This window comes from Lissotriton vulgaris, chromosome 7, assembly GCF_964263255.1.
Source record: "Lissotriton vulgaris chromosome 7, aLisVul1.2, whole genome shotgun sequence".
Lineage (NCBI taxonomy): Eukaryota > Metazoa > Chordata > Amphibia > Caudata > Salamandridae > Lissotriton > Lissotriton vulgaris.
The window spans coordinates 1,758,866,524-1,758,881,879 of NC_141695.1; the positions used below are offsets into that span (position 1 = coordinate 1,758,866,524).

At 42.6% G+C, this 15,356-nt stretch overlaps 1 protein-coding gene across 3 annotated transcripts in view; it reads left to right on the top strand.

The window, feature by feature from the left end:
- Positions 1-15,356, top strand: part of LOC147706601 (cell adhesion molecule CEACAM3-like) — a 140,970-nt gene that overhangs the window by 112,273 nt on the left and 13,341 nt on the right. For 2 of the 3 annotated variants that reach the window (XM_086933096.1, XM_086933094.1), the window contains one exon: positions 9,908-9,951. In XM_086933096.1, the coding sequence (XP_086789222.1) occupies positions 9,908-9,951 (44 nt within the window). Of the gene's footprint in view, positions 1-5,943; positions 5,977-9,907; positions 9,952-15,356 lie in introns of all 3 variants that reach the window. The other variant, XM_086933095.1, reaches the window with a different exon arrangement.

Here is a 15,356-nt window from a genome sequence, read left to right on the forward strand (position 1 = left end):
CCTGAAATGTACATGTAGCCTGATGTTTTGCACACACATGTCCAAAGGACATGTGTGTGTGTAACACACCACTTAGAAAAATGCACTAAAGTGCATTTTTCTTCGTTTTCGCTATTTACCACGAAGTTACACTTCGCAGTAAATAGCGGCCAGGAATAGCGAATTTGCAAATAAATATTGGTTAATGAATTGCATTTAAGGAATCTCAAATAGAGATTCCTTAAATGCAATTCCTCGCAAATATGCGATTTCGCAATTACCGATTTTTGCATTTGGGATGATGAATCCCAAATGCAAAAATTGCGCTCGCAAAGGCCCACTTTCGCAGAATCTGGCCCTTTGCGAGCCGATTTTCCCTTCATGAATCTACCTGTATCTCTTTAGTACACTTCTGGACCTGCGGATATTCTGCCAGGAAGAAGGACTGTGCTGCTGAAAGGACTGAAACTCTGCTTGAATCTTGCTCCTAAGGACTGCTGCCCTGCTGTTCTGACCTACGGCCTGCTGCCCTCTTGCCTTGCTAGAAGGCCTGGGCCTGCATATGTGTAATCCAGGACCCCCTGAGTGACTCCAAAGGCTAGGTGGTTGCCCTCCAGACTTGAGCCTCAAGAACAGAAGGCTCCAACGACCTCCACCCTAGCACTTGTACACTGACATCTGTGAGTCTACCCAGCCAAGTGATGCCAACCCAGTCTTGGACCCTCGGAAGCGGGCCTAAGGTGCTCTGCCAGCCTTTATAGTGGCCAGTCCCGTTCAGAACCCACACATCCCTGCTGCTGCATGGATTGGATCCTTTATAGAGACCTGCATAGCTTCTGCAGCAAGCAAACTATTTGGAACCACCGCTGCACGCATCCTTGGGGCACCTCTTGCATCCCTCGTCGATGACAGCCTTACCACAATGCCGGCAGCGCATTGTAGCCTTGCATCTCCACGGGCACGCAACGCATCCTTGATGCCAGACTTGGCATCGCAAGTCCTTGTTGAGGGGATCCTCGATGACAATGCAAGACCTCGCATTGCAGCCTTGCTGCATCTCCTAATCAATGCATCACTTCGGTGGCACATCTTCGGTGCAACTTTGACGCACACCTGGATTTATTATATACTTTGTTCTGCTGGCCTGCTCTCCATTGCAGTCGGCCTGAACCTGTGACTTTGTCTCAAACAGTAGTAACCAGATATCCTCTACTTTTTACTTTTTTGACACTATTTTCACAAAAATCTTTACATTTGCATATCTCCAGTTCTACTGATTAGATTTTTGTAGTTTTTTTTTTGTATATTAAAGAAATCTCTACTATTCTCATCTGGTGCGGGATCCTTTTGTGTGGTACTGGTCACTTTATTACGGTTTGAAGAGTTGCACACATACTTTACACATTGCCTCTAAGTTAAGCCTAATCCTCCTTGCATAATTAGAAGTAATTTAGCAGAAAAATCCAAATGCATGATCATATTTAGCACTTGTTAATCGTGTTTTGTTGGATTTGGCACTGTTTCCAAGCACAGAATGCACCCTTGTGTCCAATTAGCACATAAAGGTGCATTTTGCACTAAGAAAATACTGCAAAATGCCGACAGTAAGTTTGGGGAAAATTCCTTGCCAAAAGCAAATTTAGCGAGCTCTAGTGGCTGCTCGCGTTCCTTTTTCATTGCATTTAGAATTATCTCTTAGCACTAAATCATCCTTTCGTCCATTTTGGACATGAGGGGTCATTTCTGTGCTACGAAATAGCTCTAAATGCAGACTTACTCTTCTCATGTAATTCAATTGTAATCTTACAGAATTCTTGTGATTAATCACACGGATTTATATGACTAACATCCATCTATACTAGTGTCCTCAGGCAGGCCACGGGACCCTCCTCTCCTCTCCTCCCCTGCTCCTCTCCTCTCCTCTCCTCTCCTCTTCTCTTCTTTTCTCTCCTCTCCTCTCCTCTCCTCACTCTCCTCTCTTCTCCTCTCCCCTTTTCTCCTCTCCTCTCCTCCCCTTTCTTCCTCTCCTCCCCTGCTCCTCTCCTCCCCTTTCTTCCTCTCCTCTCTTCCTCTCCTCTCTTCTCCTCTCCTCTCTTCTCCTCTCCCCTTTCCTGCCTCTGCAAATTACATGGACCCCCCCCCAAGCCTACTCAGTTAACCCTTAGGTAATGCATACATATGTATGCATTACCTAAGGGTTAACTGCTAGAGGTCATGCTTCCCAAAGTACTATTGTACAAGAATATCATAAATAAGATATTGTGCTACAAAAATATCTTAGCCAAAATACTACCACAGTATTGTGAAGGTAAATATATGTAGGTAGGTATAGATTTATATTTTATACCTACACACATTTGTAACTCATCAGAGATCTAGGAGCCTGAATTGAGAAATATTTAAAAAAATACATTATTAAACCATATGCATTTTAACGATTTTCAAGAAAAAAGAGAAATACAAGAGAAGAGAGAAGAAGAGGAAAAGAAAGAAAAGAAGGGAAGCAAAATAAACTTTAACTGTAATGCAATAATAAGGATTTCAACTATTTAATCTTCCAAAATGTATGTAAGATTAAAACTGGTAACATTAGATGTAGAATAAACAGATTGCGTAGATAAGATGGAGGTGAGTAGTTCCCATAATAAATCTTTTTTGATCATTGAAGGAATAGATGTTGCATATGATGGGTCCAATCTGTGATGGGGAAGATTCCACCAACTATGAAAAGTAATTTTAGTGGCATCTTTCCAATTTGTGGTAGTATTCTGTAAAGCAATAGCAACAGTCAAATCAATAAACTTTCCTACCATACCCTGAGAGCACCATAAGGGAGAGGAGACATTTAAAAAAAGATATCAAAAGTAATAGACCTGGACAATATTTTATTCAGTTTATCCCATATGAGCAACCAAAGCTTTTTTACAATTGGACAAAAAAAGAACATGTGTAAAATATCACATTTAACATTAGAACAAGACCAGCACTTTGCATCATTAGAAAGTTTAAACCTATACAGGTCCTTAGGGGTCAGGTATAGTCTATTATAAAAGTAATATAATGTTTGGGTCGTGCTAGCAGAGCGAGTGGAAGTATGAATCTTGGCCCATATGGAGCCCAAGATCTGAAAAGAAAACTCCTGTTGAAGATCAGTCTCCCACAAGAGCTCTACCTTGCATTTTATTCTGATATTGGAGAAACAAGACAAAATCTTATCAATTTCAGCTGCCGTCATTTAATAGGAGAAGTCCTCGTAAGAAGGAAGTCTGATTATGTTGGACAGAATTAGAGTTCTGAGAGAGAAATAGAAGAAGAGGATTATTTAGATGCAGGTAATAAGAGGATATCTTGTAGTTTTTCTGAATCTCAGAAAAATAAAAAAGAGATCAGTCTGAAAGTATATGACCAATGGTTATAATTCCTTTGTAAATCCACTCCTTCCAATAGAGAGCTCTATCATTCAATTTTACATGCTTATTATACCAAATAGGAGTTTGTGAAATAATGTCAACACATGAAATAGAGGAGGTAATTAAAGGTTTAGCAATGGCTATAGAATGGGTAAGTATAGGCGAGGAAAAAGTACTGGGGGGCTGAGAGATATAAACCGTCTCAATGAAAGAAAAAGGTGCACGTTGAGCCTGCTCCAGTTGACCCCAAATTGTTAATATTTCATGAGGCTCCGTTGAAACGGAAGTCCAAATGTGTTAAGATCAGGAAAGTTAACCCCTCCAGTGTCTTTGGGTTGTTGAAGATGGGCCAATAAAATTCGAGTCTTAAGTTTATTCCACGAGAATTTGATCAAGGAAAAGTTAATAATTTTAACGAAAGAGAGTGGAAGGGTAATTCACGACAAAGAGAAATAGAAATTAGCCATTGTTAACACCATCATTTTAATTGTTGCTATCCTATCCCATCAAGACACAAATAGAGGAGACCACCCTTCCATCAATGACGTATTTTTTTGATGATTTCAGTGAAGTTAATTTTAATGGTTCCTTTGATATTGTTTGAATATAGGATAGCTAGACACTTAATGCTTTTTGAATTCCATGTGAAACCAGTATCCTTAAACATATCTGGGAGGCAGTATTTATTTAGGTGCAGGACCTCTGATTTACTTATATTAAGCTTATAACCAGAAACTAAAGAATAGTAGTTTAATAATGAAAACAACTCAGGTTTTGATGTGCTAGGGTTAGATAATTATAACAAAATATCATCTGCATAAGCAGTACATTGTATATCCATGTTCTGAAATTGGAAGCCTGTGAAACTTGAGGGTCGACGGATTTTTTCTAAGAAGGGTTCTAAAGAAAAATAAATACAAGTGGAGATAAAGGGCAAACTTGTCTAGGCCCTGTGTGAAAACCTAGCATGGGCTACACACCCCCCTCCACACCACCTTCCTAATATCTACATACACGGTTCATCCCATACGTCATCCTCACTGCCAACAACAGATAACATAAGACAAAGGGACTCTATGCTTTTAGTATAAATACAGCACCTCTTGCTAGTATTAGACAGAGGGAAACGAGACTTCCAGGCCGGCACACTGACCAGAGACGCTGCGTGCAGTCGCTCCAGCTTACAGTGGTCTAACCATCCCGTGCGGGGTGTCCAACTCGAGACCAGGACGAGGTCCCACTCTCTCTTGACTAAGGTAATGGGGTTCGACTAAATCCTAGTGGGAGTCTTGGCTTCTTTCGCACCTACTCACATGCTAGGTACACTTAGGTACATCTAGACAGGCATTGTAGGAGTATGCGCCTTATTTTATAAATGCATTTTATATTCATGACTATTGCAACATGGTAGAACTGTACTATCCCTTTTAATTCACTGTACTGCTGGTTTTATATCTCTGCTACTCTGCTACTGTTTAACAGTTGTCGCAGCACATATATTTTACACAAGAAGAACAACTGTGCAATAAATACTTATTGTAAGCACGCTCAACAGTTTTTTCTTTATAAATCTCTGAGACTGAATTAGCAAGCACGAGTGACTGAGCGAAAAGTAGTATATTGTTTCCACGAGTCTGAGAAATCAGGGTTTGTCGTGTTCTGAGGTTGCCAGAAACTAATCTCTCTGATAACAAGTATATTCTAGTGGCACTGTGAGCTAACTAAGACACACAGGCTAACATATGCGGTGGGGCTGCTCAGAATCAGTCTGCCAACAAGCCCACAGTATATGTGATCGAAAAGCGAAGGTCCTGCATAAGGCTATTATAGGAACTGCACTACAGTCTCTGCTTGAACTGGTAATGATTTGTAAACTCACAAAGGTCATATGTTAATTTATGTATGTAAACACTGTTATTATGTTTTTGCACTCTTTAAAAATCACCTTCATCACTGCTCAGTGATTCTCTCCCAACGCCTCCAATGCAATAAACTGAATTATTATTTGCGCTACGGCCACTGGGGCAAGTGAATTAGGGGCTAAAGAGGATGACGCTCTCTAAGGTGCCCCCTCTACGGAGAGGAGGATTGGAGAATGTGCTCATCTATTCTCCAGCGAGTGAGTCAATCTCATAACAGAACTCCTATCTAAAGGACGCAGTCCTGTGGAACAAAGAAGAGACTGCTGCAGGGGCCCGCGCCTCAGGATAATGGCAGGTTACACTTTACCCTTTCACTTCCCTTCATATCCAGTGGTCTGGATATGTGAGAAGAGAACGAAAGCAAATGAGAAGGTGTTGAGAGGGTGGCGGGTGGACAAGGGTTGGAAACAACAGCAAGCAGAGAAAAGTCTCAAGGATGCAGTGAGGTAGCAGAACAAAAGCCAGAACTGCTCCCCCTCAGCGAGTTATAATTGATGACGCAGAGGTCAGTGCATTCTTGTACCATCCTTTCAGCCTTGGGACCACCAGGACAGGATGCTGACAGGTGTTCTGTTCCTGTTTTATTCTTAAATCCTCAAATATGTTAAGTATTTTCCTTCTCTCTCCTGTAGAATCCCGACTCCGCTGCAGACCCAGCGTACATGGTAAGTACTTAACACAGTACAAGGATCAGACCTTGTGACATCACAAGACGTATACCTTAGAGTCATTATTGTATTTCACCCTAGAGACAGGAAGCAGATCCCTGGCACAGGAAGTGGTGATGCCTTTCCTGTGTGCAGGAGACGTGTCTGCCTGAGGGACAGGGAAACCGGAAACAGAGGCAGGGCAGATGTTCTTGGTCCTCAACTTCGAAGCTTACGGAGGGAGAGGAGGAGTCTCAGGGAGGAGAACATCAGCAGAGCTTAGATCAAGAGCTGATTCAAACTATTTATGGGTATAGGAAGGATAAATTGTAGACTTTTCTGAATTCAAAGTCAGGAACTGCAGGAGTCAGTAAATAAAAGGTAAAACCTAATAATTCATAGTCATCAGATTTACTGAACACTGATGGAGTGTGGGTCCACCTGACGGACGGCTAGGGAGCACCACAGTCGCTTCTCAATGAGGACTAGTCCGTCGTGTCAGGTGTTTCTTTTAAAGTTTTGAAAAACAAAAGCTTGAATGTTCCTGGCACACTGGGGGCTTTCTCACAAATGCATAGGGCAGGTGGTGTAGCTACCACTGCTGCATCAGGTACAGTGGCACCAGGGCCCAGAGCTCCAAGAGGTTCAGTGATACCTGACATTGCTGTATTTTACTACTCTAACAGCAGTTTAAGGGCGCATTTTCCTTGCTTGCGCCAGGGTCCATGGCATCCTTACTGTGCTTCTGGCGAAGGGAAGATAGGGCCAGATGTATCAAGCAAATTTGCATTCGCAAAGGCCAAAATTCACAGAATTTCGGCCTTTGCGAATGCGAATTTACTAAATTGAATGAATGAAGCAAAATCTGGTGCAAAATACGGAATCGCAAAATTTGCGAATCATTATTTTGCAATTGCATTTAAGGAATCGCAAATTTTGCGGTTCCTTAAATGCGATGTATGTAGCAAAAAATATTTGCAAAATGCCCTTAAGGAACCGCAAATTACCACCAACTTCTAGATGGTGGTAAGTTGCGAATTCCTTGAAAAATGCAAATTTTTGCATTTTTCAAAGTGCCATGTGAAGCACATACATGCCCTTAGGGCATGTATGTGCACCCATGCATATTTCAGGGGTGCAACAGGGTGTCCTTTAGACACCCCTGCAGCCTTGAAAATATTCTCAATTTGCGATTAGCAAATTGCGAATCGCAAATTGAGAATAATATTCCTTAATTGCGATTAGCAATTTGCTAATCGCAATTAAGGAATTTTAAGAAATCGATCAAAAATAGCGAATTTCTACATACATCCCAATTTGTAATTCCCAAAAAATCGCTATTTGGGAATCGCAAATGATGGTTGTTAGAACCGGCTGTCTCTAGTTGGCAGAGGTATACACTTCTGACAAATAGGGACACTCCTTTTCTAGTCAGGGCAAGGGGATGACACCCTTCGACAACCCCTGCTCACCCCCTTGGTAGCTTGGCAGAGCAGAACAGGCTTATCTCAGAGGCGGTGTGTTAAGCAATTATGACCACATACAGTAATACCGTGAATGCACTACAAATGGACACGACACAGTAGTATTATAAAAATAAGTATTTTTATATAAGGCTTAGCACAAGACCAAATAACGACAAAACTGTACACAATCGGAATAAATACGTTGGGAAGGAAAAAGGATAGTTCAAAGGTAGTTTCTTCTTTAGCACAAAAGTCTTGAGTATCAAGCAAATCTTCTTCTTGGAAAACACAGTTCTTAGCAACAGGGTAACCCACACGGGGGCTACACGACGTGGAGGCAAGGTTAATCCAAGGGTTCGGCGTCGACCGCGAGGAGCGCTACGTCTAGGCCTGGAGTCCCACGGACCCCCAACAACACAGTACCTTGGAAAATGAAGCACACGATGATCAGCGGCGTCGAACAATCTGGCGTCACGTCTTCGGTGTCGATCAGGCCTCAGCAGGCGTCGTCGATGATGCGGTTGCACAGAGTGAGCAGCGCTCACGGCGTCGGTGGGAACACGGTTGATGCGATCAGCAGCGGTGCAGACACGCGGTCCTCTGGAGCTAGAGCCGTACTCTAACTCACTGGCGTTGCTGCTGGCGTCGGTCGGGCCCGGCGTCCGGTCGTCGTGATTGCTGGTTCTTTCAGAGGCGCTGGATTCGCACTTCCAGCAAATAGCACCTTAGCAGATGAAGTCCTTTAGCCCTGTGACTTCAGCAGGAGACTGGCACTCTTCCAGTCCTGGGAGATTTTCTTAGCAAGCGTGAGAGTACACACACAGTTCCTCTCTCCTGGTTCCTTGGCAAAAATAAAGAAGCACTGCAGGATTCCCCCAACAACAGCACACTGGCAGAAAGGGTAGGCAGTCCTTAGATCAGCAGGCCTCTTGTCCTTGGTTACAGGGTTCCTTGTCAGAAGTGATCTGATTTCTTAGTTCAGGGGTCCTACTCTTATACCCCTTTTTCGTCTTTGATCCCTTTGTCCATGCAGGGGGTTTCCCAACATCCTGGGTCTGTTGTGGGCGGGGCCAGGCAGTAGCACCTGGCCTATTCACTGAGCAGGGCTGGGTCCTCAGACGCCCAGCAGGAGGTGGAGCCAGCATTGTCACTGGCAGGAGCAGAGCTATCGGCCTTCTGGTAGGAGGTGGGGCTAGGATCGTCCATGGCAGGCACAGAGCCATCAGCCGCTTGGCAGGAGGTGTAGCCAGCATTGTATCAGGCAAGGCAGGCTATCAGCAACTACTCTCCCCCTACTCTCAACGCAAATGTCCCACTCATCCCACACTGACTCATCCAGGCCTGTGGAGCCACCCAGCTCCTGTCACACACACGCAAAACCAGCAGAAACCAGATATGGTTAGACAAGAAAATAGACACCTTCTAAAAGTGCTATTTTTGAACCCAGAGTCCAAAAACCATCCACACCAACGGATGCGTAATTAAACCCCGAGTTCAGGGATACCAAACTCGACATTGCACCATGCTCTCCGAGCCAGCGAGGATCGTAATACTAATAATCCCGGCGGCCGATTCTAATCAATGGAGAGCAGGCTACCTCGCAATAGCGAAGGACCAAGATGGCGGTAATTCACTATCAGGACATGCCAACTTGGTCAGGCATGTCCTACCTCAGACTTACAATGCACCCGGCCCGAAGGCCTACCATAGGGGTGACTAACATGAAGCCAAGGGAAGGTTTGGAGGGCTGGCAAGTAGGTATACTTGCGCAGCCGGCGTGACAGCACGAGGCTGCACGTGGGTCTCGCAATGACCGACCCGTAGACATTCTTTTACGAGGCCGCTCCTGTGGGTGGCACAACACGTGCTGCAAGCCCACGAGCGACATTTGTATTTACAAGCCCCGGCACTCTCGGTGCACTAGACGAGGGACTGACAGTAAACCAAATAAGCCAAACATGGATACAATCGATACATCAATTTAACATCGGGAGCACTTGCGCTATGGCACTGATCAGCAGTGACACGGCGCCCAAAGCATATACCAGCAAAACATCGTGAAACAGTAGAGGCAAAACAGAACGAATGGAGGAGAGACTCAAGCCAATGATGTCAGGTCTAACAATGGTGATGATACATCTGCCCCATAGTTTGTCCCAGATCCATTGAGTCCGGCACACAAGCTTTTGACGTCTGAGCCAACAGATGTTTTGGCATTCACGCCTCTACATGAGACGGGGAACCATGAATAATGTGGCTGAGTTATCCACTAGTTGCTGGTGCCTACAGCTTCTCCCAGCTGTGCCGTACTAAGACCAGACTGTGCCCTCTATTATGAATAATAATAATTCTGAATTTATACAGCGCCTGGTAAAACTAGCCAGTGTGAATGAATGAATTATATAAACATCTGATGCTGGCCTAGAACAAAGGGAATCTACTAAAATATTTTTATTTCTAATACTTGATTCTTTGATTTCCAGGAGTTGAAACATGGAGACCGAGCAACCTACGAGCAGATCAAAAGGTAAAAGATGAAAAATTTCATTTTAATGTATTATTGTTTCTTTATCCTAAGCAAGGTCTGGTTAATATATTGAAGAAGGTCTCTTGGCGTCATTTAAACCCTTTGACCGGGCAGTGTAGCTGCTGTCCTGTTAGAAGCTCACTGCCTACCCAGCCTGCCTAGCGGGGATCTTAGGGCCTTCAATGCATCTGTTGGTGGTGTGGTTGTAGTGAAGCTTTGTTGAACAAGAGACAATGTTGTTTTTGTTTAACTTGCCAATTTTTTCCCCTTTCTAAAATAAACTCCCACAGCAGGACTTTGTTTTTGAAAACAAAGATGCAGGGGCCTTCACTCTGCTGATTGGTAATTGGTTCACTTCTCTTCCTGGTGCTGCCACAACCTCTGAGTGACAGAGAAGTCTGGAGGCATTCATTACGACCCAGTGAAGATCTGACTGGGGGTGCGTCCGGAGGGCTATATACATATATATGTTAGAATATTGTGTGCTAAAATATCGCCCATCATAATAATCATTATAATATGATAATTTGTCAGACCAACATTGTGACACAAAATATTGTGCATATAACCCAGAGGAAGTGTGACACACTCGGAGCCTCTCTTCACACTCTCTCTGCTGTTGTATCGGTGAGTAAAGTGTAGAATATTTCCATGTCATAATGGGGTTTGGAATGTTGTTGGTGGTATTTATAAGGTGTTGTAGAATGTTGGTGACAGAAGGAACATTGTTCAAGTGGAGTCCCCTCTACTGCTTCATGCATTCCTCTTGTGAGCTTTATAGTAATTATATGATTTAAATACATTAATAATATTTAAATATCCAACGGAGTTCCAGTATCTTTTAAAGACTATGCACAAACCCAGAAGTAGGATTCCAAATCGCACCAAAAGACGCTGCTTTCAGGAACACACATATTTCCAACCATTCTAACGAGGTCAATTTCTGCCATTTACAAAGTGCCTGAACAACTAAACATGTGTACTTTTGTCTATTTGTGAAGAAGCGCAGGGATGAGCACTTGTTACTATTTCGGGCTTGCCAGTTAGAATTTTCAGGAACTGTCCCATGCTTTTATAAACAGGAGCACAGCCTGTGAGACATTGCCATCAAACAATGGAGCAGGAGCGTCATCGCGAGCCCGTTGTTGTCTAGTGTGTGAGCTTCACCGTGAGCAGGGACCGCATTTGACGTAGCAGCGGTCATTATAAAAATTATCTAGTACACGCCTGTTCGCGTGAAATTCATTGTGTGTGGCTGAGTATTTTGCAGAAATTTAAACTGTAGAGTGTGCTCCATTATTATTGTTATTGTAGCATTCCTGTACAAGTTAATGATCAGCATGACTAATTCCAGTATTTTCAATCAACCACCACTATTTCTTCAATCACCAGGGAAACCAGTAATGAGATGGAACAACTGGCACAAGCCATTTGGAAATCATATAATTGCTACTGATGGCAAAAAGTTTGATCCTGAACTTGAAAAAGCTTGTATGTACGGCTTGTTGGGTATGGCAGGTCAAGAAATATTTGATCACCTACCAAAGTTTGAAGCAACTCAAGGTCAACTTGTACCTTTAAATTAATACAAGGAGGCAGTAAAAGAATAGAAAAACAGGTTATTGAAGCGCCCAATGTTATAATATGAGAAAATAACAGGAAAAAACCTAATGGGAGTTTGCATATTTTAGCAGCTTCATGTGAATTTAGAGACATGATGGGTATATATTTGAGAGATCAGTTAAATGTTTTTGTTATTCTGAATAAATACAAGGAAGACGTCCGGTATGTAGAACTCCAACACCTAGGGCCTGATTATGGGTTTGGCGGTGTCGGAGCAGGACGGCCATGCCGCCATCCTGCTCCCACACTGCCAAACCTGTGTGCACACTGCCTGCCAGATTATAACTTTAAAAATCACTGGCGGGAGGTTCTTTGGCTGTCCCATGGAGGTGCCTATGAAATGGACACTGCAAAAGGAACATCAAAGACAGTACCTGACCGGCATGGACTGGTTCCGTCCATGCTATGTAGGTACTGGGGTGCATGCACACAAGTGGGGCACGGCATGCACCCAATGACCCTGAGGCACAAGGGGACCCTGCTGGCCCCTCTCTGTTTGCTCTCCACCATGGTTTTCATGGAGTAGGAACCTCCTAAGATGGTTGCCAATTGTGCCCCCATACATATCCCTGCACCACGTGGCAGGCACCGTGAATATGTTACATGTCCCGTTTGTACATGGCAGAAGGTGCTTCAACCAGCAGCACCCGCCGCAATGTAAAATATAGGTATTGTGACCGCCGTGTTGGTGGTTGCATGGTAATTACCCCTGTAGAACCACTGCCTTGTAGGCAGGTGGTCCCACTCCCCGATATGATGGCAGAGGGACTGAAATCCATCTGCCATCATAATCAGCCCCTTTATTATCCACAAAAATGTTATCATCAGGAAATACACAACAAAATTGGTTGGTGTTTTCTATGAAAAGAAAACTGACTCAAAACATAGAGGAAAGAAGAAACAAAAGTCATAGAAATTCTATGTAAAAAAGTATTTTGTTATAGATGTGGCTTAAAAAATCACTTAGGAAATCATTCAGGGTGTTCAGATATTGGAAAAAGATGTATGACGTGCCAAAATGTGGGGCATTTGGGTCTGTTTGTAGAACTACCAGGCCACCTAGCAAAGTAAAAGTGAATTCAGTAGATGACTTTGGTAAGGAAATATCTTCCAACGTTATACTTACTGTTGACTCAAAACAAGGAAATGTTAAGTTCCATTAGGAATAGTACACATGTTTGGAGTAAAATTATCTATAATGGCTAACACAGGTTCTCAAATTTCAAATTTGGCCGATCATATATTTTATAGATTGTGGAAGAATGTTAAATTGATAGAGTCAGATGTCAATCCAAAAAGAATTGACATTAAAATGCTAGGATACTTACATGACATTTTAGATTTCAAAGGAAGTTCCATAAAATTGAAAACGTATGTGGCAGTAACAGGAAAAGATATAGTAGGATGGCAAGATACTGGTAAACTTTGTTTTTGTTCAAATCTGGTTCTGAGGAACCCATCCTGTTAGGAAAGTGGCCTATTCTCAGTATAGCGGTACAAAAGGGGGTGGTGATGGACGGAGCATCTGAATCAATCAAACACTCACACCCAGTCAAAAGATCTGGGTTTAATCCATCACCGTTCTTTAGCCCACTCTGCCACCCCAGTTCAGACATGGCTATATGCAAATCAGTCTGACCATGTGCCTCATGGGAACAGTCCAGCCCGAACTGCCAAGCCATGTCTTCCCTGGACCGGAAACAATCTTTCGAGGACCGGTTTCTGGCATTCCAGCCGTCTTCAGCCCGGCTTGCTTGAATCCAGTGGCAAAGCGAGCAAGGGACTCACGTCTGAGCATACCCTGCCACACTCATGGCGGCCAAAAGCAATTCTGTCCATCAACTGTGTTTTTTGCAATTTTCACCCCGAGTGGGCTGGGTATGCTCAGACGTGAGTCCCAGGCTCTCCACATCACTGGAGTCAAGCTATCCAGGCTGAAGAAGGCTGATAGCCAGAAACCGGTCCTTGGATGCTTGATTCCGGTCTAGGAAAGACATGGCTTGGTAGTTCGGGCTGGACTGTTCCCATGAGGCACAGGGTCAAGGCTGATTTGCATGTAACCATTGTCTGACCTAGGGTGGTGTGGAGTGCAAAAAAACGATGGATTTAGGCCCAGATCTTTGTACTGGGGTGAATGTAAGACATTGTTCTGCATTCTGTCCATCAACTGTGTTTTTTGCTATTCTCAGTATAGCGCAGAACGAGCAGGATTTGCTACTTGAAGAGGTGTTAGAAAATCATAATGCGGTATTATCTACACATATTGGTTGCGTAAAAGGTTTTGAGTATCATATCAAGTTAAAAGAAAATGCCATACCAGTGACTCATAATCTAAGGCATGTACCACTTTCACTCAGGAAAGAACTATAACGTACACTGTACAGGTGGTGTAATAGAACCTAACGACTCATCAAAATGGATTGCAGCAATAGTGAATACTAAGAAGAAAAATGGTGAGCTTAGACTTTGAGCAGATTTCAGATCACTTAATAAAAACATCATAGTGGATTGTCATTCACTTCCAAAAATACAGGAGATGCTTAACTCAGTCAGCGGTTCAAAATACTTTTCAATTACTGATTTAAAATCTGCTTATGAAGTTGTCTGAAAGTTCAAAAGATGTACCCACTTTTATTACAACTTTTGGAATGTAGCCCAATGTCTGTCTACCTATTGGTCTGTCATCAGCGACCAGTGTGTTCCAAAAGTTAATGGGCCATCTTTTTGTGGGCATGCAATATGTTAAAACTTTTCAAGATTACAATATGATTTATGCTAAGAGTGTAGAATAAAATATTGACATTTTGAACAAGGTACTGGAGAGACTTGAAAAAAGAGGTATGACTGTTACTAAATCTAAATGTAATTTTTTTAAAACAGCTGTGGAATATTAGGGACATACAGTATCTTCTGCGGGTATTAAATCAATAGTTCATTTAATAAAAGCTATAAAGGAGGCACCTCTACCCATGAACAAAGATTCTTTAAACTAATTTCTAAGAATGAGTTAATATCATGCACATGTTATTCAAGGCTATGCAATTTGAGTTGAACCTTTAAGGAGATTACTTAAAAGAAGGTTAGATTTAAATGGAGTACAGAGTAAGAGAAACATTCCTAGGACATCAAACAGGCCCTTTTAATAGCACCTGCACGTAAATTGTATACTAATGGAAGAAATATCATACCAGTAGATCCCATGGCATAGGCTTAGGAGCATTTTAGTCAGTTAGTTGATAGCAGGAATACACTGTAGCTTTTATTCTGAGGTGGCTAAATAGATGCAGAACAAAAGTGCAGTACTATTGAGAGAGAACTCTTGCCAAGTGTGTGGCTGTGGAAAAATGTAAAGGCTATTTAGGCGCCAAAGGTTTTGAAATAGTAACGGATCTTACACCACTTTTGTTTATGTTTGACAGTTATGGTAGAGGAACGGCAACTGCTTATTCAAGGGAGATCAGGTTGATATCTAGATTGCAGGAAATTAATTTTGTAGTTAGACATACATATGGAGGATTAAACAAAAGGAATGATTGATTGTCTAGATCATCAATTAAAGATGTAGATGAACATATTAATATTATTAACCAGAAGTGTGTTGTGTCGGTTTTCTACGCCATTGGTGGTTCTGAGGGGTCTATCTCTAATACAGAATGGATATGAAAAAGGATGTGGTATTGATTCAGATGAAAGAGCATATAGTGGATGGTTGACCAGCCTTTCGAAATTTCAACAAAAGAATAATTTATAATAAACAAATTGCTGATGAATTGACCATTGAA